This window comes from Bufo gargarizans, chromosome 4, assembly GCF_014858855.1.
Source record: "Bufo gargarizans isolate SCDJY-AF-19 chromosome 4, ASM1485885v1, whole genome shotgun sequence".
Taxonomy (NCBI): Eukaryota; Metazoa; Chordata; class Amphibia; order Anura; family Bufonidae; genus Bufo; species Bufo gargarizans.
The window spans coordinates 531,456,455-531,479,029 of record NC_058083.1 but is presented as its reverse complement, the minus strand read 5'-3'; the positions used below and the strand labels follow the sequence as shown (position 1 = coordinate 531,479,029).

General features: G+C 43.9%; 1 protein-coding gene across 1 annotated transcript; it reads left to right on the top strand.

The window, feature by feature from the left end:
* Window positions 1-826: 826 nt before the first annotated feature.
* On the top strand, window positions 827-21,099 carry LOC122934761 (gastrula zinc finger protein XlCGF57.1-like). The gene is made up of 7 exons (XM_044290453.1): window positions 827-862; window positions 10,335-10,479; window positions 10,592-10,759; window positions 11,359-11,479; window positions 11,596-11,693; window positions 12,748-12,805; window positions 19,400-21,099. The coding sequence occupies exons 2-7, from the start codon at window positions 10,372-10,374 to the stop codon at window positions 20,719-20,721; spliced, it is 1,875 nt and encodes a 624-aa protein (XP_044146388.1). The 5' UTR covers window positions 827-862; window positions 10,335-10,371; the 3' UTR covers window positions 20,722-21,099.
* Window positions 21,100-22,575: the final 1,476 nt, after the last annotated feature.

The window sequence follows — 22,575 nt, the reverse complement described above, 5'->3', positions numbered from 1 at the left end:
TTTGCAAGCAAACCGCTCCAGCAAACCAACACACGGACTCAAGGTTAACAGAAAACTGCGCTCCAGGAGACTGAACCTGGAGTCTCACCAAGTTTAAATAGGGTGTTTGGCGCCAAAAACCGAAGCTCCGCCCACAAAGGGGGCGGGGTAACCTCTTAAAACCTAATCCTCAGATTAATGTACAAAAACAACCTCTGGAGCCCAGAGAGGGGGCCCCAGAATCAGCTAAAGGCACCCAACAGCCCTAACCAAGAAAATACTCCCCGGCCGACGCTGCTGAGATCGGCCGGAGGAAAACCGGAAGTGACGTCACCTGACGTCACTTCCGCAAGATGGCGGCGCCCAGCAGAGCATGCGGGACGCCGCTACCGCCACTTCGGTCCCCAGAATGCGGTAAGACCGAACTTCCAGAGGGCTAAGGGAGCCCTAGATCACAGGCGGCACTAGGAGGAGCGGAAAAACCCGCTCCAACAGAAAAATAAAAAACACTCTCTCCACCACAAGGGGTGGAGGAGTGGACCACCCGTCCTGTCCTGTCCGCAGGACAGAAAAAAAACCAATGTCATGAGGGTCTCTTTATTGGGGGCAGGGAGGGCGTGTATAGGTTCAGTTTTTTATTTAATTAAAACTTCCACCTGTCCTAACCAGTCCACAGGGGCAGAATACCCCATCTGTGCCACTGGTTAGGACGTAAGGGAACCTCGTCTCTACCAAGCATGGAGTTTAGACATTACCCTGCAGGACCTTTGATGATGTCATGATCATGTGATCAGTCACATGAGGGGAGGAGTGAACACTTTCTGTCATGTGACCAGTGTGACATCATCGCAGGTCCTGCAGCCCCAGGAGGAGAGATCTGCAGGTCAGTTATTGGTCTTGGTTCTGGGTTTATTAGAATGGAGCGGTTCTATAGGTGATATATAGCAGGTCCAGCCAGCAGGGGGCAGCACCGGCCATAGAGAGTCTCTGCTCACACAGTCTGGCGGTCAGGAGGGGAGTTCTCCTCAGACATGTCTGCTCTCCCCCTGGAATATTAGGAGACCCCCAGACCCCTGTAAGAGGGGCTGTTCTCCTGGATTAGAGGGGTCTTCCATCACACAATGTTCTGTGATATCACTAGGATATGGAGTCAGTGTGTGATCGGTGGGGACAACCTCTTCTAGATGAAGGGGCTGCAGCGCTGTGTCCTCTCCTCACTGTCCCTGCACAGCGGAGGCCGGAGCTCTAATGAGCAGGGACTTTGCAGGAGATTCAGCAGTAAAGCAGCTCTGCAGCCCCTTCATCCTCAGGATTAGTGGGGTCCTGATAGAGGCGAGCCCCCACCTACCGCACACTGATGACGAGTCCTAGCGATAGAACCTCACGTTATGTGACGGGAATAGCCCTTTAATGCTGGTGATATTGGGGGTTCAGTGATGGCCGCAGGGATTGGGGTTTGCACAGTTGGGGGTAAATAATTGCACACACATGTGATAGTAACAAACCTGCAGCTGTGCGAGCAGCAGGACAAACCCCGGACCCATCACTGGCCCCGGAGCAGAACACCAGCGATTAGAGGAAAGAGGCGACTGACAGGACGGGGACAGGACTTCTCTTTATCTCCTTCCTTACCTGCGCTGATGATGGACATATTGGTGGATCTGGTGGCTGCTGTCAATGCTCTTGTGAGATCAGCAGGAGTCCGTCTGCATTCGGCTTATTTCATACGAGCAATACGGATTGTGTCAGGTTATTTCCCCCATAGATGACTATTTCCAGCGCTGGTGACGCTAGTTATCTGTGTATCTGTAGTTATATAATACAGGTGTGTAGACCGCTATAGTGTAAGGATCTATATACCTGTGTGTCCATAGACATGTAATGGGGCTGATCGTATTACCAAACATTAACCCCTTCAGCAACCTGAAAATTTCCATTTTTGCATGTTTACTACCAGCCTTTCCGGAGACACTGCTTGTTTTTTTTTCCTCTTCATTTGACTACATTTTAAAAAGCCCAAGGAGGGAGAATTTTCCCCTCCCCACGTCAGCACCACAGAGAGAGGGATCCACCCCCAGGGACAGGAAACCTACAGAATAAAAAGGTGGAGCCTCTCTACCCCTTCAGTGGTTTCCTGTCCCTGGAGTGGGAGACCTACAGTTTTTTCCTTTTAGGTTTCTTACCGTCGGTCTATGATTCCTATGGGGCCCTAGAGGGCTGACGGTAGCTGCCGGAGTCCATCGCGCTGCTGGGCAGGCTGACAGGACCCTAAGATATGGAGGTGCTCCGGGGGCCCTCTGTATCTTGCGGCAGGCAAGTGGGTTACCTCTCAGGGAGAGCTCTGCCCCATAAAAGCGCCATCCGGGAGCGGCGCGACATGTGGGCCTCCTTGAGGCAAGGCTCTGCCGGACTTTTTTTTCTGAAAATAGCTGGCCGGTGTGGAACGCTTCCGGGCAGGTCACTTCCGGAAGGCACGCCACTTGGGGGACGCCACTTGTGCGGTATGTAAGAGAACAAGCCAGACCAGTCCCTGAGCTATTACAGGACGGTCTGCGCTTGACTGAATGTATGGAGATCCCTTTCCTATATACGATTCCCTCACCATTAGTAAATGTGCTGGTTAAAAGTTAACTATTCATTTTTTCTTAGTGAATAGACTCCCTACTTCCTCCTTTCTGCCATGGAGGAAGAAAGAAGACAAGAATCTGCAGAGGAAGAAATGGTGAATCCCATCCTGGTAGTTGATCAATCTTCCTTGAGGTAAGTGGCTCATTTATGATACTCCATCTCATTTTTGGCCCTTTGTATTGTATTGTTTTCCCAGCCTAAACCTAACAAGATGCTGGCAAAAAGAAAAAACAAAGAGTGTGTGCTGTGTATGACATCGCTATCTTCTTCTTATGGGAAGAAATTATGCCAAGCTTGCATCAACAAGACCATATCAGACGCCTTCATTGTTGTAAAATATAAGATCCATCATTAAAACAGAAGTAAAAAATTCCTTGAAGCCAAGCAAGAGGGCTAAAACATCTGTGAAGGAGAAAAGTTCTAAATTTAGCCTATCTCAGAATTACTAGTCTGACGAGAGTGACTCTCCATAGGAGTCGTCTTATTCTAGTTCTTCTTCAGAAGATGAAATTATGGCAAATTTCTTTTTTCCTCCAGAAGACACAGATAAATTAGTAAAGGTCATAAGATCTACCATGAACATTGAGGATGTTAAAGAAAATAAATAAGTAGTGGACTCTTTGTTTGAAGGGTTACAGGAAAGGAAAGGTTGTTGTTTTCCTGTTCATAATAGTATCATGTCCTTAATTCAGAGGGAGTGTAGAAATCCAGGCAGGAAAGTCCCAAGCTCCCCTAAGCCACTAGCTTAGGGGAACTTGGAAGGCCTCCACATTATCCTTTTGCCCTGCTATAGCCGCTACTGTTAGGGCTAGAACACTGGCTTATAGGTTGCAGCAACTTTAAGTGCAATTAAAAGAAAGATCCCCTAGGGAACAGATTTTTGCCAACACTACAAAAAGCGTCTGACTTCTTAACAGATGCTTCAGTCGATTCTATCAAACTCAGTGCTCAGTCGGCATCCCTTACCTCTTAAGCCCTTTGGCTTAAGAGTTGGAGTGGGGGGATATAGCCTCTAAACAAAGGTTATGTGGCATCCCCTGCCAGGGAGAATTTTTGTTTGATCCTGAGCTAGACGACCTATTAGAGAAAGCAGCTGATAGGAAAAGAAGGTTTCCAGTCCCTAACCCTTCCGGGGTATTTGATTCTAGGAAAAAGCAGTCCTTTCGTCCCTATAAGAATAACGTGGGTAGAAGACCAGTCAGAGATAAAGACCAGAGATTTAGATCCAAGAATTTTGGAGGGGGGGGGAGGATTCCTATTTGGAAACTCTTCCTCTACAAATAAGAAACAACCTCAACAATGATGCCAGGTCAAGAATGGGAGGAAGACTAAAATTCTTCCAGTCTGCCTGGGAAAAGATTGGGGGGCCTTGGGTCTTGGAGGTCATTAGTTCAGGTCTAAAACCAGAATTCCTTTCCTTGCCTCCGCAAAGGTTCGTTATTACAAAAAGCATTTGTGTTAATGGCTGTTTTCCCATAATAAAGGAAGTATTAGACCTTATAAAGAAAGATGTCCTGATTCCTGTTCCCCTAGAAGAGCAATCTGAAGGCTATTTCTCCCATCTTTTTCTAGTTCCAAAGCCAGACGGTTCTCACAGGACTATCATCAATCTGAGGGATTTGAACACATTTCTGGTGTACAAAAAGTTCAAAATGGAGACAACGAGGAATATGGCCCAGCTTATTTTTCCTCATTGTTTCATGGCAGTGATAGATTTAAAAGATGTCTATTTTCATATTCCTATGCAGCAGGAATTTCAGAAATACCTCAGGGTGGCGATTCCAATGGAGGGTCACATTCAACAATAGTTCCAGGCATTGCCCTTTGGCCTGTCCATGGCCCCAAGAATATTCACAAAGGTAGTAGCAGAGATGGTTTCATTCATAAGGATCAATAATTTGTTGATAGTTCCATACCTGGACGATTTTTTGATCATAGCGTATTCCCGGCTCAATTGCAAGAAGAACGTTCAGATGGTTGTACAGACTTTTCAAGAACAGGGGTGGATAATAAACTGCAAAACCGGTAAAAATACAGATGTTTCTGGGCCTGGTTTGGAACTCAGAAACACAGAAGGTATATCTTCCAGAGAAATTGTTTTTTAAAAATTTGGAAATAAATCAGGTCACTTTCCTCCACTTCTCTGACTCTTCGGAAGGCAATGTTGGTTCTGGGGTCTCTAGTTTCCTGCATGCCTGCGGTGGAGTGGGCACAACTTCACTACCGCCAGTTACAGTCAGAGATTTTAACAGCCTTCAAAAAATACAAGGGGGCATTGGATGTCAGAAAAATTTCGACAGTAAAGAGTCTATCCTGGTGGCTTGACAGGGACAATCTAGTTCAGGGAGTCCCTTGGTCCTATCCAGATCCTATTGTCCTGACCATGGATGCAAGCCCTTGGGGGTGGGGAGCCCATATTCAAGGGTACTGTTTTCATGGTCTATGGTCCCCAAGTCAGAGATTGTTCTCTTCCAATCAGAAAGAATTAGTAGCGGTAAGACTGGCCGTGAAAGCTTCTCAGTCCCTTTTTGGCACAGGTCACGTGAGGATTCTCTCAGACAAAGGTGACTGTGGCATATGTGAATCACCAGGGGGAACAAGATCGATAACCCTAGGGTGGGAAGCGAGAAGATTGCTAGAAACATTAGAAAAAACAAGTCAGTCATGTATCAGCTCTCCATATAAAAGGGAAGGAGAATGTTTATGCAGACTTCCTAAAGCAGGTATGCCTTAAAGCAAGGGGAGTGGTCCCTGAACAAATTCAATATTTGCCATGATCACAAAGTCTTGGGGCATGCCGGTAATAGATCTATTTGGTTCAAGCCAGAACAAGAAAGTAGACTTTTTTTTACTCACTAAAAAAAATCCCAGGGAGTTCCACTATGGGGTGGACACCTTTCTTCTGAAGTGGAACTTCCCCCTAGCCTATGCCTTTCCCCTCTTCCAGTTGATCCCAGCAGTCCTGAAGAAGATCAGAAAGGACAAGGCAAGAGTTATCCTCGTTGCCCCCTTCTGGCCCAAGACAACATGGTTTACTCTCCTCCGGACTATGTTGGTATCAGACCCCTGGATTTCTCAGAGACATCCCAGATCTGCTGTCCCAGGATCCGGTTTTTCATCCAGAAGTCAGTGGTCTCCATCTGACTGCTTGGAATTTGAGCAGAACTTATTGATCAGGAAGGGATACTCTCAGGAACTCATTGCGACTTTGCTTAAAAGCAGAAAGCATGTGACTATTTCATTCTACGCTAGAACCTGGAAGAAGTTTATAGATTTTGGTAAACTTAACCCAAAAATGTTACCCTTATCTGTCCCTATTTCCCAGGTCCTGGAATTTTTACAGAACGGTCTTTCATTAGGTCTGGCAAAGAGTACTCTTAAAGTACAAGTTTCTTCCATGTCGGTACTATTTGAACAAAACTTTGCCTCAAATCCATGGATCATTAGATTTTTTAAAGCAGTTTATAGGATGACACCAGTCTTATCCCCCAGGGTCCCCGTGTGGGATTTTAATTTTGTACTTAATTCCTAAACCAAGGCACCCTTTGAACCTCTGGATTCTTGTAGCAAAATAGTTTTATTAGTAGCCCTCACCACTGCTAGAAGAATAAGCAAGTTGCAGGTTATTTCCATTAATCCTCCCTTCACTTGGGTTCTGGATCATTATTCATCCTGATCCGGCCTTTTTACCCAAAGTGTCCTATAAATTTCATAGGTCCCAAGAAATAATTCTTCCTTCCTTTTGTGACCATCCTAAAAATTCTGGAGAAATTGCATTTCATACTCTAGATGTCCGAAGATGCTTGTTACACTATCTCAAAGTTACTGAAGGATGGAGAAAGTCTTCTGCTTTGTTTATTCTCTTTCTGGGATTGAATAAAGGGAAGAAGGCTGCCAAGAGTACCTTGTCTAGATGGCTTAGACTGGATATTATACAATCCTACTTGGAGGAGTGTCTGTCTCCTCCAATCTCGGTGAAGGGTCACTCTACTCGCTCTGTTTCCACTTCTTGGGCTGAAAGGTCGGGGGCTTCAACTGAGCAAATTTGTAAGGCAGCCACGTGGTCTTCGCCTTGTACCTTTTTCACTACCATTTGGATCTGCACTTTTCCTCTGATCTATCTTTTGGTAGAAAAGTTTTACAAGCGGTGGTCCCTCCCTAGGAAGGGTTCTATTCCTCTGTAATTCTCTCTGTGGTGCTGTCGTGGGGAGGGAAAAAATAATGATTACACTTACCGGCAGAGGTCGCGCTACATTTTTTCTGGAAGAGTAAAAATACTCCTCTAACCATTTTTGAGGAGTATTTTTAGCCAAGGAGGAGTACGTAATTTGCGGTAATTCATATATATAGTACACAGGCCTAAATAATGTTAAGATGTTGCTAATTTGGCAAGGAAACCATTACCAGTCTCCTCTATAATGTCTTCCATGCAGAAATAGCTATTTTTGACCTTTTTTAAATTTATCTCTGAGAAGACTGAATCCCTACCTTTCTTGAAGCACCAAATCTGTCATGTAGAGATCGGAGCGGTAGACTGTGCAAAACACAATGCAATAAGAATTGAACAGGGACGTCTTGTGTTGTTGGCAGGGAGCAGTGGGTGGCGGTCTGAGACGAATGCACAGGAGTCAGTTATAGGACAGTCTTATACACGGTATATTAGACTATTGCACAGTATAGTGTACTTTACATCTATGAGCACTGTGGCTTTCAGTATAAGGTCTGAAGGACACAACTGTATCCATTTTGCGGTACGCAAATCACGGATTCGGTCTGTGTGCAATCCGCATTTTCTTGCGGACCCATTGATTTAAGTGGGTCCGCCAGAACAGGACATGCTCTATCTTTTTCAGCATGGAGATGTGGATAGCACACGGATGTCCATATTTTGTGGATCTGCGATTTGCAGACCTCAAAATGGATACAGTCGTGTAACTGAGACCTAATGGAGGCAAAATGGCGGCCCCTATATCTGTGACAATCTATTGCCTATTTGCCAGCCCTCCTTGGTTTTCCTGGAGTTGCCCTCTTAGATCCCAGCAGGAAACATATGACATTGCACCAATCACATATTGTGCCATCTAATTATGAGAAATTAATTTAATGGGCTCACCAATCATAAGTCCCCCACTGGTCACATTCACTTCATGTTCTGGACGGTCAGGCTGCGGGTCACTTTCTCCATGTGCTCACAGCGTCCTCATAGCTTACCCCAACTCATCACCATCAGTCCCCCCACCCCACTTCAATCTCCATGTCAACATGCACTGCGCCCGACTGGCCTGGCACATACCCGATCATTTCATTCATCCGACCAGGGCAAGCACGCTCAGGCATATAGTGCCCTGGGGCGAGTCTGTTGGTATCTGATTACTATGGAGTTTGGGCGCACGCTGCACATTCTTCACTGGACAGGACGCTGTGAGCACATGGAGGAAGTGACCCACAGCCCAAGACCGCTTACCCCCGCCAGGCGCCACCCGGTGAGAATCTCGCGCCGCTGCAGGACTTCAGAGTGGTGTGCAGAATGGTCCGGAAGCCCGCTCAAACCGACCAATAACAAAGCTCCTTGCTGTATTGGTCATTTCAGGCACAGGCAGTATCGCTGCGCTGCCTGTGCCGCTCACTGCGCTGATGAAAGGCAGGGAAAGTCTAAGGCGTATTGGTACGCCTTAGACTTTTTTTAAGGCGTAAAATCACCTGAAGACGCGTCTATGACGCTTGTACAGGCGTTATTGCGACCTCTTCTTACCGGTAATCAGATTTTCCAGACCCCTCGACAGCACCCTTCCTGAATCCTTCTCTTGGTGATGGTCTCTGTGTTTTCACGTGGAGTAGCAAAAAATAATATATATATATATATTGATTATATGGTCTATATGCTGGTTCGGTTCAGCCCTCTAAGGCCCCCTAGGAATCATAGACCGACGGTAAGAAACCTAAAAGGAAAAAACTGCTGATCCGAAAACACGGATAGCGGCCCAGTGCATGTCGAATATTAGTTTTTTCTATGTTCTACCTTTTTTGGCGGCCGTGGCCGCAGAATACACTTACGGATTGAGATGAATGGATCGGTTCTGAACCAAAACTACGGCCGTGTGCGTGCCCCCTAACTCATAGCAGCAGCCTGATGGCTCCACAAAGAACTCAAGGATTAACCCTTGCAATGCTGAAGAAAAAGAAGTGCGGGGCAGCGGCGGACACAGAACACCGGCGGCGGACACCAGTGTAACACACACAGTAGTTACTCCCCTTAGTGCTCCACTCAGCAGTCATACCCTCTCACAGTAAGGGCTCATGCACACGACCGCTGGGTGTTTTGCGCTCCGCAAATTGCAAATCAACCAAACACGGATGAGGTGACCCAAATCTCATGTACAGTTTGCGGATTGTTTCCATGCGGGAATTGATCTGCCGCGCAGGTTTCCAAATCCGCAGAATGTCAATAATGTTTGCAGTTATAACTGCGGATTTCACCCTTTTCCAATGAAGTGCGAGATCTGTGGCAGAACGGCATCTAATCCGCATCAAAATCCGCAATTAGAGATTCCGGATTCTGGTGCGGATATGGAGCAGAAACGTACAGAAATCCGCACAGAAATTCATTCAGATCTTATGTGAGATCACCCGCGTCGTGTGCAGGCGGCCTCAGAGTTCCTCTCAGCATAGAGTTGCCCCCGTTTAAATAGTGTTGCCCCTGTATTTTTCATAAAATATAAAAGTACTCCCTAGCCCCGTCCCCCCAGTGAATGGAGCACATCACCCCCGGCTTGTGCTTTCTGCCTCTCTGCTCAGCAGACACAGATGATGTCCCTGCATCGCGCCTGCCTGCTAGGGAGAGCACAGGCCGGGGAATGGTGGAGCCGGGAGCTGACGACTCCTTGCCTCACCCTTGTATTCTACCGTATCTGCGTCCGTATTGGGACACGCTGCAGTCTTTCCTGAACAGCCGACAATATCTGGGACTGTTATGTAAACTGATTACAGGTTACAGAGATACGGACTATAAGCCATCTGCTAAGCACAGATCATGGTGAACGTAATAGCAAAGATAATTGGACTATAGGCACAGAAGAATCCCGCCAATAAATACCAGAGGCACCGAGCTGTTCTGAAATATAAAACACAAGATGTATCGGTGATATACACAACACTAACAAAAACACCAAGTGTGAAAGTGTATTCATAAAGATCACAGTGACCATAAGATCATCAATGTCCCCAGTGGAGATCCCAATACACCTACATGACTAACTGAGTCACGAGGTCTCCTCTGGGTCCCAACACTTTTCCTCATTACTATCGGTTCATCCGGGGACAATGAGGGACATAAATCTAAATAGAAACACATAAAATTACACATGTAAATCAGTAGATTACATTATAAAGCTCAATTCCAACACCAGAAATGTCCAAGCCAAAACTGACCAGCAGATCTCCATATTATTGTAGAAAGATAAATCCACATATGCTTCCTTTTTAGTGTAGTGAGGTTAAAGGGATAACTAATCAGAAGATCAGCAGATTATATCAGTTATATTCTCCGTAGGTCCAGGTTATAATCCACAAATAAGAAAACATAAAATAACAAAGTAAAACAGTCTGCCTTTAAATTAATCAAACGGAGAAATGCCCATAGCCGGTGTGCCAGATTAATCTACAATGTGTCCCTGACCTACACGTCACTGACTGTGCTCTCTTAACCTGCACTCACTTGTTTCCCTCAGGTTCCTTAGGTTCAGGACTCTCTTCTCTTGAAAGACAATGGTCCTTTCCATCAATGACCCACCAAGGATGGAGAAGGACAGAGACCACATGGCTGGAAGGATATTAGACCTTACCCTGGAGATCATCTCCTTGATAACTGGAGAGGTGAGAGTCTCACATGACATCACTCTTATCTCTAGTAATAAAACAGAGAAATGACTGGAAAGGTGAAGGACTCTTAGAATCTCTGTAGTGATCGGCGTCTCCCCATACACAGGATTACACAGTAGTGAAGAAGTCGTCTGGTGAGTGTGTGACACCCCGTGTGTCAGGAGGACAGAACAGGACCCAGAGCCCCATCACCGAGCCTCCACCTCATTCCCTGATACATGAGCAGAAGATCCTAGAACTTACCACCAGGATCACTGAGCTGCTGAGCGGAGAGGTGAGCGCTGCTGGGAATGCTGGGACATTATACAATAACGCCAAGGGAGGGGTCTGGTAATGACTGTGTCCTTGTGTTGTCAGGTTCCTATAAGGTGTCAGGATGTCGCTGTCTATTTCTCCATGGAGGAGTGGGAATATTTAGAAGAACACAAGGATCTGTACAAGGACAGAGACCCCCTGGCTACAAGGATATTAGACCTCACCCTAGAGATCATCTCCTTGATAACTGGAGAGGTGAGAGTCTCACATGACATCACTATTATCTCTAGTAATAAACCAGGGAAATGACTGGAAAGGTGAAGGATTCTTAGAATCTCTGTAGTGATCGGCGTCTCCCCATACACAGGATTACACAGTAGTGAAGAAGTCGTCTGGTGAGTGTGTGACACCCTGTGTGTCAGGAGGATGGAGCACGACCCAGAGCCCCATCACCAAGCCTCCACCTCATTCCATGATACATGAGCAGAAGATCCTAGAACTTACCACCAGGATCACTGAGCTGCTGAGCGGAGAGGTGAGCGCTGCTGGGAATGCTGGGACATTATACAATAACGACAAGGGAGGGGTCTGGTAATGACTGTGTCCTTGTGTTGTCAGGTTCCTATAAGGTGTCAGGATGTCGCTGTCTATTTCTCCATGGAGGAGTGGGAGTATTTAGAAGGACACAAGGATCTGTACAAGGACGTCATGATGGAGAATCAGTCCCTCACATCACCGGGTAAGAGGAGACCTTCCATAACTGTAGAGGAGAGAACAGTTCTGAGAGTCAGATTCCCCATCATCTGATCATCACATATAGACAATGTATTCTGTCGCTGTGTGTATTTCCTATAGATGGATCCAGTCAGAGAAATCCACCAGAGAGATGTCCCAGTCCTCTGTATTTCCAGGACTGTCCACAGGAAAAGCGGAATGTCCCACTGGATCATCAAGTAAGTGCAGCTGAGGTTTCTACCTATCCTCTACAGACTGTTGTCAGGGGCATAACTAGAAATGGCAGGTTGGCATCTCCCCCGAACCCACCAGTACACAAGTCGCCATCTGTTGCCATCTCTCCACACACAAATTTTTGCTTCAAAACAGCCTTGGCTCAAACTCCTCCTAAGTGTATGAAAGGGTCTTCCTGCCACATAAGTCTGCACCTGCTTCAGAGTCACGTCACTTGAGAATGTCATGTGACCCCGTGACATCAGAGGATCCTTAAGGTGCATGGGATTTATACAGTATATACAGTACACACACACTGTCACTTACAGACATTCTGGGTTACTTTGGGGCCATCGCTCTTTGCTGCTTCCACAGCTGATTTTCTTTGCTTCCTCTTATGCCGGAACCCCAGCAGCAGTGGAGTATACTGTAGGCTCCATTGCATCTTGTTGTTTGCTACAAATGGTTTCTGGTGTCATAAAAGATTGTATTAAATGTTCTCCTGTTTAGACATCCACTTGGCAACTGAGATTCAATGTGGGTAAAAGTAAAGTCCTGCAGAGTAGATGTAAGTCATAGACTAAATGACAGCACAATGCCAGTCAGCTGCATCTACAGCAGATACTGTCCTGTATTAACAGTCAGTGACTGACTCATCAGGGACAGAATCTTCCTGCTTATGCAAAACATTATTACCTTCTCATCTAGAATCAGGTCACCACAAAGGACAAGAGCAAGTGGATATAAGGTTCAGTCTCCAGAAGCAATGACAGGCTTTTTACCGTACAATAATGTAAGAACTGGAGGTGATGAGCTCAGCGTCCTCTCCAGGATAGGATCAGGTCATTTCATGCAGAAAAATTTCACATTTCATATGTGTAAGATACTTGTCTGAATGTTGATCCTGTCTGATCACCACGTGAGGAGATCCTTCTTCTTCAGGGCAGAAAGGTTCATGTCTTCTAGGGGTGTTTGATCTTGGCCTGGATATAAGATAAGCTAGCAGTGCAGTATAGTTTTCTGTTTTCTCATGTCTTTAATGTGGGATCTTTACTGCAGGAAAGTTCTGGTGGAACGACGAGTGAGCTCAAAAAACCCGGATCAGTGTCCGCGAATGGTAAGAACCTTTCATAAATCTCGTTTGACTGTAAATGTCTTTATTAACCCCTTAAAGACCCTGCCATATTTCACCTTCCTGCCCAGGCCATTATTTGCTAATCTGACATGTGTCACTTTATGTGGTGAAAACTTTCAATTTCTCTACTTTTTATAATACATAGTAATACCTTCAAAAATAGTTATTACTTTACATTCCCGATACGTCTACTTCATGTTTGGATCAGTTTTTTTATGCAATTTTTTGGGGACGTTAGAAGGCTTAGAAGTTTAGAAGCAAATCTTTAAATTTTTCAGAAAATTTCCAAAAGAGGTACTGGCGCGGCCACTTATAGGGTATAAAGGATGAGGATGAACTGTGTTGTAAGTGTATTTTACATACATAATGAAGTACTGATTGGTTCTGTCCCTATTAACTATTATATCCCCTTTTTGTAATGATATTCCTTGTAATGTAGTGAGTCAGGGATCGTTAGATAACATGCAGGTATCCCCCATTGTACTGAGAAGGCTGCATTCCTGAGTGATTATCTCTGCCCTGCGTGCCGCACACTGGACGTCCTTAGGAGGAGAGGCTGAAAGGGATAAACCTTGTGAATGACAGTTAATGGGAACTCCATTGAACATCATCCAGGTAGAATGTTGTAGATCTGTCTGTTTCTTATCACCATGGGGTGTCGGCCATGTGTGACTACATGGCGACAGGAGCCCCCCCCCCCCCACACACACACATATTGTATAGTGTTGGAGGCCAGTGATTATTTACTCCTAGTACTCTGTATGTGATTTGTCTGTTTTATATTTTTATCATTTCAAATGTTTTTATTTAAGGTTGACATAAGAAAGAGTAACATACATTTTTACTAAGAGCAGTAATATTAATCAGTATTATTTATGACATGTTTCTGGTGATGGTCCCAATAGGGCAATATATTAAAAGTCCTTTCATCAACCGTCCAACGTCTGTAGTTTTTTTAGAAGGAGAATGAGGGAAGTGGAGGAGTAAAGGATGGGTGTGGGGAAAAAGTGGTGGAAGAACCATAACTAAATTCTCCGCAAACCGCGGAGCAAATAAAACATAACATTTGCCCAGCTCATTCATCTCCTCTCCATATTCAGTACATGGAAGATCCAAACATGCACACTGCGCGAAGGGACCCCCATTGAGCACTCAGATTAAATCACGTCCCTGATATAGGTGGGTCATTTAATAGCATTCGTGTCTGGTAAAAGGAGGTGAGCTGGAAGCATTCCTGAATACGTCTCCTAACCCGGAGGGGCAATATATCTATAAAACTCTCCCAGCACGCAAAAAATTGCTTCACGTGAGCCTCCTCTTTTAAAGACGCCTCTACCCAATCCATCTTCATTAATAAGGAAAGTTTTTGAAGGAATGACTAGAATGGTGCGGGTGTAGGTTTGATCCATGTATGGAGGATGGTCTGACCCCTGCTGCTGCTATTAAACATAGTAGTTTCTGGCTGCCAGGGTGCACCGCGTTGTGGTCGAGTCAATGTATCCAAAAATTGCCGATATAGGTGGTGGTAAATGTGTGTAATCTACCACGGGGCATAGCCATAAGCAATGAAAAATATCTGCTCCTGCCTCTCTACAACGGAAGCAGCTATCCGATTCAAGGATGCCCATACGATGGCCCCGTACCGGAGATATACAGTGGGATGCGAAAGTTTGGGCAACCTTGTTAATCGTCATGATTTTCCTGTATAAATCGTTGGTTAAATCTATCATATAGGAGACACACACAGTGATATTTGAGAAGTGAAATGAAGTTTATTGGATTTACAGAAAGTGTGCTATAATTGTTTAAACAAAATTAGGCAGGTGCATAAATTTGGGCACCACAAAAAAGAAATGAAATCAATATTTAGTAGATCCTCCTTTTGCAGAAATTACAGCCTCTAAACGCTTCCTGTAGGTTCCAATGAGAGTCTGGATTCTGGTTGAAGGTATTTTGGACCATTCCTCTTTACAAAACATCTTTAGTTCATTCAGGTTTGATGGCTTCAGAGCATGGACAGCTCTCTTTAAGTCACACCACAGATTTTCAATTATATTCAGGTCTGGGGACTGAGATGGCCATTCCAGAACGTTGTACTTGTTCCTCTGCATAAATGCCTTAGTGGATTTTGAGCAGTGTTTAGGGTCGTTGTCTTGTTGAAAGATCCAGCCCCGAGGCAGCTTCAGCTTTGTCACTGATTCCTGGACATTGGTCTCCAGAATCTGCTGATACTGAGTGGAATCCATGCGTCCCTCAACTTTGACAAGATTCCCAGTCCCTGCACTGGCCACACAACCCCACAGCATGATGGAACCACCACCATATTTTACTGTAGGTAGCAGGTGTTTTTCTTGGAATGCTGTGTTCTTTTTCCTCCATGCATAACGCCCCTTGTTATGGCCAAATAACTAAATTTTAGTCTCATCAGTCCACAGCACCTTATTCCAAAATGAAGCTGGCTTGTCCAAATGTGCTTTAGCCCACCTCAAGCGGCACTTTTTGTGCTGTGGGCGGAGAAAAGGCTTCCTCTGCATCCCTCTCGCATACAGCATCTCCTTGTGTAAAGTGCGCCGAATGGTTGAACGATGCACAGTGACTCCATCTGCAGCAAGATGATGTTGTAGGTCTTTGATGCTGGTCTGTGGGTTGACTCTGAGTGTTCTCACCATTCGTCACTTCTGTCTATCCAAGATTTTTCTTGGTCTGCCACTTCGAGCCTTAACTTGACCTGAGCCTGTGGTCTTCCATTTCCTCAATATGTTCCTAACTGTGGAAACAAACAGCTGAAATCTCTGAGACCGCTTTCTGTATCCTTCCCCTAAACCATGATGGTGAACAATCTTTGTCTTCAGGCCATTTGAGAGTTGTTTTGAGACCCCCATGTTGCTACTCTTCAGAGAAAATTAAAAGAGGAGGGAAACTTACAATTGACCCCCTTAAATACTCTGTCTCATAATTGGATTCACCTGTGTATGTAGGGCAGGGGTCGCTGAGCTTACCAAGCTAATTTGAGTTCCAATAATTAGTTCTAAAGGTTTTGGAATCAATAAAATGACAACAACAGCAGCGACCACGTGTAGCACCGGCCTGATTGTGTTATACAATTATAGCACTTTCTGTAAATCCAATAAACTTCATTTCACTTCTCAGATATCACTGTGTGTGTCTCCTATATGATAGATTTAACTGACATTTTTTATCGTAACAACCAACGATTTATACGGGAAAATCATGACGATTAACAAGGTTATCCAAACTTTCGCATCCCACTGTATATGCCCGGTGATAAATCTGCAGGGTCATCTCCTTGTAGCGACTGGACGGCAAATAGCGGAGGTTGTGTTCCAGGGCCTGATACAAAGTGGACATCGTCAGTTGCGGGATATCGCTGAGCCATTTAGTTGCCCATTGCCCTTGACTATAATCTAGAGGGGTATTTAGAAATTTATAGTAACTGTTGGTATGTCCCTTTTAAGGTAGGAATATGTTTAAGAGAGGCCTGTAAAGCTGGACTCCATTCTCGAGGGGTTAGGTTGGGTAGTAACTTCTGGAGATAGCTACTGGCTTGTAGGTAAGGGAAAAAAAAAGCCCGGGTATAAAGGCCTGTTCCTGATCCCTATTTGAGAACATGGACGTGTGGTGTATCCAATCTATAGCAATTCTCATGAGAGCTGCGATATTATAAGCCCTTATGTTGGAAAATTTCAACCCCCCCATTCAAGGCTGTTGTAGGACAATATAAGGTATTCTGGGACGGCAACCCTGCCAGATAAATGTACGGTATAGACAGGTGATTTTCTTCTCATCCCTATGGCATAAATATATTGGTAGTGAATGTAAAAGGTATAACAAGCGGGGGAATTCCACCATCTTAAGAAGGTACGCCTGCCCCATATAAGACAAAGGAAGGTGTCGCCAGCCTGCCAATGTGTCCTCAAGCGCACGTATACAGGGAGCGATGTTTGCATTGTATAATTTGCCTGGTGACTTGGTGATCTGTACCACCAGGTATGATATAGAGTGTGAGCGCCATTGAAATGGGTAATGAGCAGTCCACCTCGGTCTCTTGTGGCCTTTAAGGAGCATGGCTTTAGATTTATCCAGATTTAGGGTATATCCTGAGAGTTGTCCAATATCCATAAGATTCTGTAGTGTTTGTGGGAGTGTAATTTCTTGGGTTTTGATGATTAACAGAATATCATCTGCAAATGCGGCCAAGTTTAGTCATAAGTTCAGATGAGAAGGGTTAATAAGTTCATATCCGAGGCTGATTGAGAGGAGCCTTGAGTATTCCTTTTTTGCCAATTTGCCCGCAGATTTGGACATTTTAGTTTAGGTATCAGTGGCAGCTATGGCAGATTGCGTCTGAGAGGTGGTCTGTGTTGTTCTTGGCCACAAATTTGTCCATAATCTCTGTTAGGTTTAAGCCTGTGGTGTAACAGATTTTTGAATTGTGTTAGGCATTTTGGAGGGTAATCCTTTTAAGATATTTATACCATTAGGAAGACAAAGCAAAATTTGGCCATAAAGAGTTGTAGAAGCATCAGTGCTGGTCATAGATAATGTTATTCCGTAATAGGCCACAAGGTGTAACTATTGGCTCAAAAGTGACTGTGTGAAGATAAATGATGGAATTTTCATCTTGAAAGTACTCACAAGTCCCTTGTACTGCAGTGTGGCTCACTGTCGCGGACTCCAGGGCAGTAATGACTTGCGGCCTCCAAGCCGCGCTACCACAGGGGACTTGTCCCCTCTTTAGTGTTGCGTTGGTCGCTCTTTTGGACGCCGATGGTGGCTGACTTTGCGGCTGGTGTGGAGAGCGTTGAAATGCGGCCATACTGGATGACCCACCGCCGGAAGGCCTTATATTTTTTTTATCAGATTTAGTAAATATATTTCTTCACTTATCCCGCATAAGCTTATTTATTCTCAAGTTTTTTGAATTTACGTTAAAACAAAGACAAAACTTTAAAGTTTCCCTGCATGTTTCGCCATCCAACCGTCATGATCAGGGTTAAGGAGCTTAAAGGGGGTTTCCAGGTTTTTAATATTGATGGCGTATCCTCAGGTTAGGTCATCAATATCATATTGGTGGCGGTCCGACACTTGGCACCCCCGCCAATCAGTTGATTAAAGAGAAGGCCGCGCTTCCTGCGAGTGCTGCCTTCCTTTCATTGTTTACCCGCTTGACATCGCAGCAGTGAGCAGTGTAATTACAAGAAGCCATCCTATTCACTTCTATGGGACGGCTCCTTCCTATTCATGTGTATTCGAGCAATCATACTGATCTGCAGAATGAAGCAAACATATTTTTTATGCCACATGGTAAACATTGTAAAATGCAAAATCAGTGGTGGAATTGCTGTTGTTTTTTCACATTCCCACCCAAAAAGAGTTAACAAAAATAAATCATTAAGTTGTATGTGCCCTAAAATTGCAATTAAAAAATATAGAATGCAGCAATGGAACAACGGGAAAAAAGGGGTTAAGGGGGATACAAAGGCTGAGAATGGAAAAAGGAAAGGTGTAAGAGAAATAAATAAGAAAGTTGCCATAATAAGTAAAGCACAAATAGGGCACAACAGCGATCAAAACAAAAGGAGAAGAAGATGTATCAGAGCTTGTTGAAAGTAAAATGGAGTTGCTGCCCATGACAACCAATCAAATCACATTTAATTTTCCAAAAGTTGTCCTATTATAGTTGGAATCTGAATGGTGGCCGCCTGCTCTAGTTTTGATAATTTTCCTCAAAGCTCATTAAGCACTTGGGTGAGATATGGTTTTGTAAAGCACATAATAGGGCCGTACATTAAGAGTATACACAGGTGGTGTGTACATGTTAATGCTGAATTTCCTTCCACTCATGATATCTATTATATTCATTTTTGGTGGTATATTTTTTGAATTTCTGGAACTTTTGTTGTCTGTTGACATTGGGATGTATTGGACTGTATGGTCAGGATAGAAACACCTGTCACCATCTCTACAAGGGATTATATTCTTGGACAACTAAAAACTCCTAAAAACTCAAGACAAGATTAGACGGGCTGATAGATCGGCTGGTTGTCAGGAAGGAAGGTTTCTTCTGGACAGCTGGCTGCTCGTTCAGTGAAGGAGAACTCTGCATTTTCAAGCAGCGAACTCTTTCACAGTATGAGGATGAGGGATCGCTATAGAGATCCCTCATCCCCATACAGAATCATTGTTTCTGGGCAGCAGATCGCTGTTTAGACCACACGATCTGCTGTCCAGAAACAATGATTGGTGGTGCCTGCATGAACAGCAGGATCACCTGATGAACAATGGTTTTTCTCATTCATCAGGTGATCAGCGGCACATTTAGATGGCGAGATTACGGGAAGATCGCTCACATGAACTGTCGTTCCTGATAATCAAGACGATTATTGGTTCCTTTAAATCTACCTTTACTGAAACTGTACACTATACTGTTATCTCTCATATGTTTTATATATTATTTTTTTTTTCTGGCTTACGATTGTTTCAAAAAAATCTTGATTGATTAATAATAAAAAAAATTGCTTTGGGAAAAAAATTAACTTTTGTTTAATTTTCTAGGTGCAAACAGGATGAGAGTATACCATAAGGATTTTCCTTTATCTTCCTATGATAAAGCAGAAGATAACAATACCACACAAGCTAATTCAATAACTCCTAATGTACCCTCAGTCCTTCACAGTGGAGATCTATCCACCGATACCGCTGGTCACAAGAAACCTTCATCTAATCAATCACTGACTGGCAAAACAAGAACTAAACAGAAGCGAGGAAAAATATTTTCACATGTGAAACCTTTTATGAAGAGATATAAAGAGAGATTAGATGAGCGAAATTGCAGAGATAAAAAGTCATTTTCATGCTCTGAATGTGGAAAATCTTTTACAAGTAAAGTTAATCTAGTTGGACATCAGAGAAGTCACACAGGGGAGAAGCCGTATTCATGTTCGGAATGTGGGAAATGTTTTAGTCATAAATCTGTTCTTGTGACACATTTAAGAATTCATACAATGGGTAAGCCATTTTCATGTTCAGAATGTCAGAAATGTTTTAGTCAAAAAGCTGGTCTTGTGAGACATCAGAGAATTCACACAGGAGAGAAGCCGTTTCTGTGTACTGAATGTGGAAAGTGTTTCAGTCATAAATCAGATCTTGTTATACATCAAAGAATTCACACAGGAGAGAAGCCATTTTCATGCTCAGAATGTGGGAAATGTTTTAGTGAGAAATCTAGTCTTTTGATACATCTAAGAAGCCACTTAGGACAGAAGCCATTTTCATGTTCAGAATGTCAGAAATGTTTTTGTCGGAAATCTAATCTTGTGAAACATTTAAGAATTCATACAGGGGAGAAGCCATTTTCATGCTCAGAATGTCTAAAATGTTTTAGTGATAAATGTGGTCTTGTGACACATTTAAGACTTCATACAGGGGAGAAGCCATTTTCATGTCCTGAATGTGGTAAATGTTTTAGTGTGAAATCACACCTTGTTGGGCATCAGAGAAATCACACAGGGGAGAAGCCATTTTCATGTTCAGAATGTGGAAAATGTTTTAGTCATAAATCAGCTCTTGTTAATCATCAGATAATTCACACAGGAGAGAAGCCTTTTCTGTGTCCTGATTGTGGGAAGTGTTTTCGTATGAAAGCAATGCTTGTAGCACATCAAAGAATTCACACAGGAGAGAAGCCATTTTCATGCTCAGAATGTGGGAAATGTTTTAGTGGAAAATCATCTCTTGTGAAACATCTAAGAATCCACTTAGTAGGACAGAAGAAATTTTCATGTTCAGAATGTGGGATATGTTTTATCCTTCAATCAAGTCTTATTCGACATCAGAAAGCTCACACAGGGGAGAAGTCTGACCTGTCGTCAAGATAGGTCATCAATATCAGATTGGGGGGGTTTGACACTCAAGACCCCCCACCGATCCGCTGTTGTAGGAGGCCTCCTTGCAGCTTACAAAGCACAATGCCTTCCATGGGATAGCGGATGTGCTTGGTATTGCAGCTTAGTCTCATTCACTTCAATATCACTGAGCTGCTTCTAGGCCATATGAATGAGACGGTTGGGGTAGAAAGCAGCCACAAGGCTTACCTGAGCTGATCGGCAGGGTTCCCTGGTGTTGTCAATTGCTGCTAAAGGTGTTGTCATCATGGCCATAACAGGTGACTGTCACATCACAACCACTTATTCTGGAAGGGATTTATCAATGGCTACTTGAATTACAGATATGATCTATAGAGTTGAAGATGTAGAGAACCCTACTATCAGAATATACAGACGTGGACAAAATTGTTGGTACCCTTTGGTCAATGAAAGAAAAAGTCACAATGGTCACAGAAATAACTTTAATCTGACAAAAGTAATAATAAATTAAAATTCTATAAATGTTAACCAATGAAAGTCAGACATTGTTTTTCAACCATGCTTCAACAGAATTATGTAAAAAAATAAACTCATGAAACAGGCATGGACAAAAATGATGGTACCCCTAACTTAATATTTTGTTGCGCAACCTTTTGAGGCAATCACTGCAATCAAACGCTTCCTGTAACTGTCAATGAGACATCTGCACCTCTCAGCAGGTATTTTGGCCCACTCCTCATGAGCAAACTGCTCCAGTTGTGTCCGGTTTGAAGGGTGCCTTTTCCAGACTGCATGTTTCAGCTCCTTCCAAAGATGCTCAATAGGATTGAGGTCAGGGCTCATAGAAGGCCACTTTAGAATAGTCCAATTTTTTCCTCTTAGCCATTCTTGGGTGTTTTTAGCGGTGTGTTTTGGGTCATTGTCCTGTTGCAAGACCCATGACCTGCGACTGAGACCAAGCTTTCTGACACTGGCTAGTACATTTCTCTCTAGAATTCCTTGATAGTCTTGAGATTTCATTGTACCCTGCACAGATTCAAGACACCCTGTGCCAGACGCAGCAAAGCAGCCCCAGAACATAACAGAGCCTCCTCCATGTTTCACAGTAGGGACAGTGTTCTTTTCTTGATATGCTTCATTTTTTCGTCTGTGAACATACAGCTGATGTGCCTTGGCAAAAACTTCGATTTTGTCTCATCTGTCCACAGGACATTCTCCCAGAAGCTTTGTGGCTTGTCAACATGTAGTTTGGCATATTCCAGTCTTGCTTTTTTATGATTCGTTTTCAACAATGGTGTCCTCCTTGGTCGTCTCCCATGTAGTCCACTTTGGCTCAAACAACGACGGATGGTGCGATCTGACACTGATGTTCCTTGAGCATGAAGTTCACCTTGAATCTCTTTAGAAGTCTTTCTAGGCTCTTTTGTTACCATTCGGATTATCCGTCTCTTAGATTTGTCATCAATTTTCCTCCTGCGGCCACGTCCAGGGAGGTTGGCTACAGTCCCATGGATCTTAAACTTATGAATAATATGTGCAACTGTACTCACAGGAACATCTAGTTGCTTGGAGATGGTCTTATAGCCTTTACCTTTAACATGCTTGTCTATAATTTTCTTTCTGATCTCTTGAGACAGCTCTTTCCTTTGCTTCCTCTGGTCCATGTCGAGTGTGGTACACACCATATCACCAAACAACACAGTGATTACCTGGAGCCATATATATAGGCCCAATGGCTGATTACAAGGTTGTAGACACCTGTGATGCTAATTAGTGGACACACCTTGAATTAACATGTCCCTTTGGTCACATTATGTTCTGTGTTTTCTAGGGGTACCATCATTTTTGTCCATGCCTGTTTCATGA

Coding starts and splice junctions, on each gene's coding strand:
- LOC122934761 (XM_044290453.1), top strand. CDS start 10,372: ATGGTCCTTTCCATCAATGACCCACCAAGGATGGAGAAGGACAGAGAC. Junction 10,760..11,358: donor CTGAGCTGCTGAGCGGAGAG/GTGAGCGCTGCT, acceptor TTGTGTTGTCAG/GTTCCTATAAGGTGTCAGGA. Junction 11,480..11,595: donor TCAGTCCCTCACATCACCGG/GTAAGAGGAGAC, acceptor TATTTCCTATAG/ATGGATCCAGTCAGAGAAAT.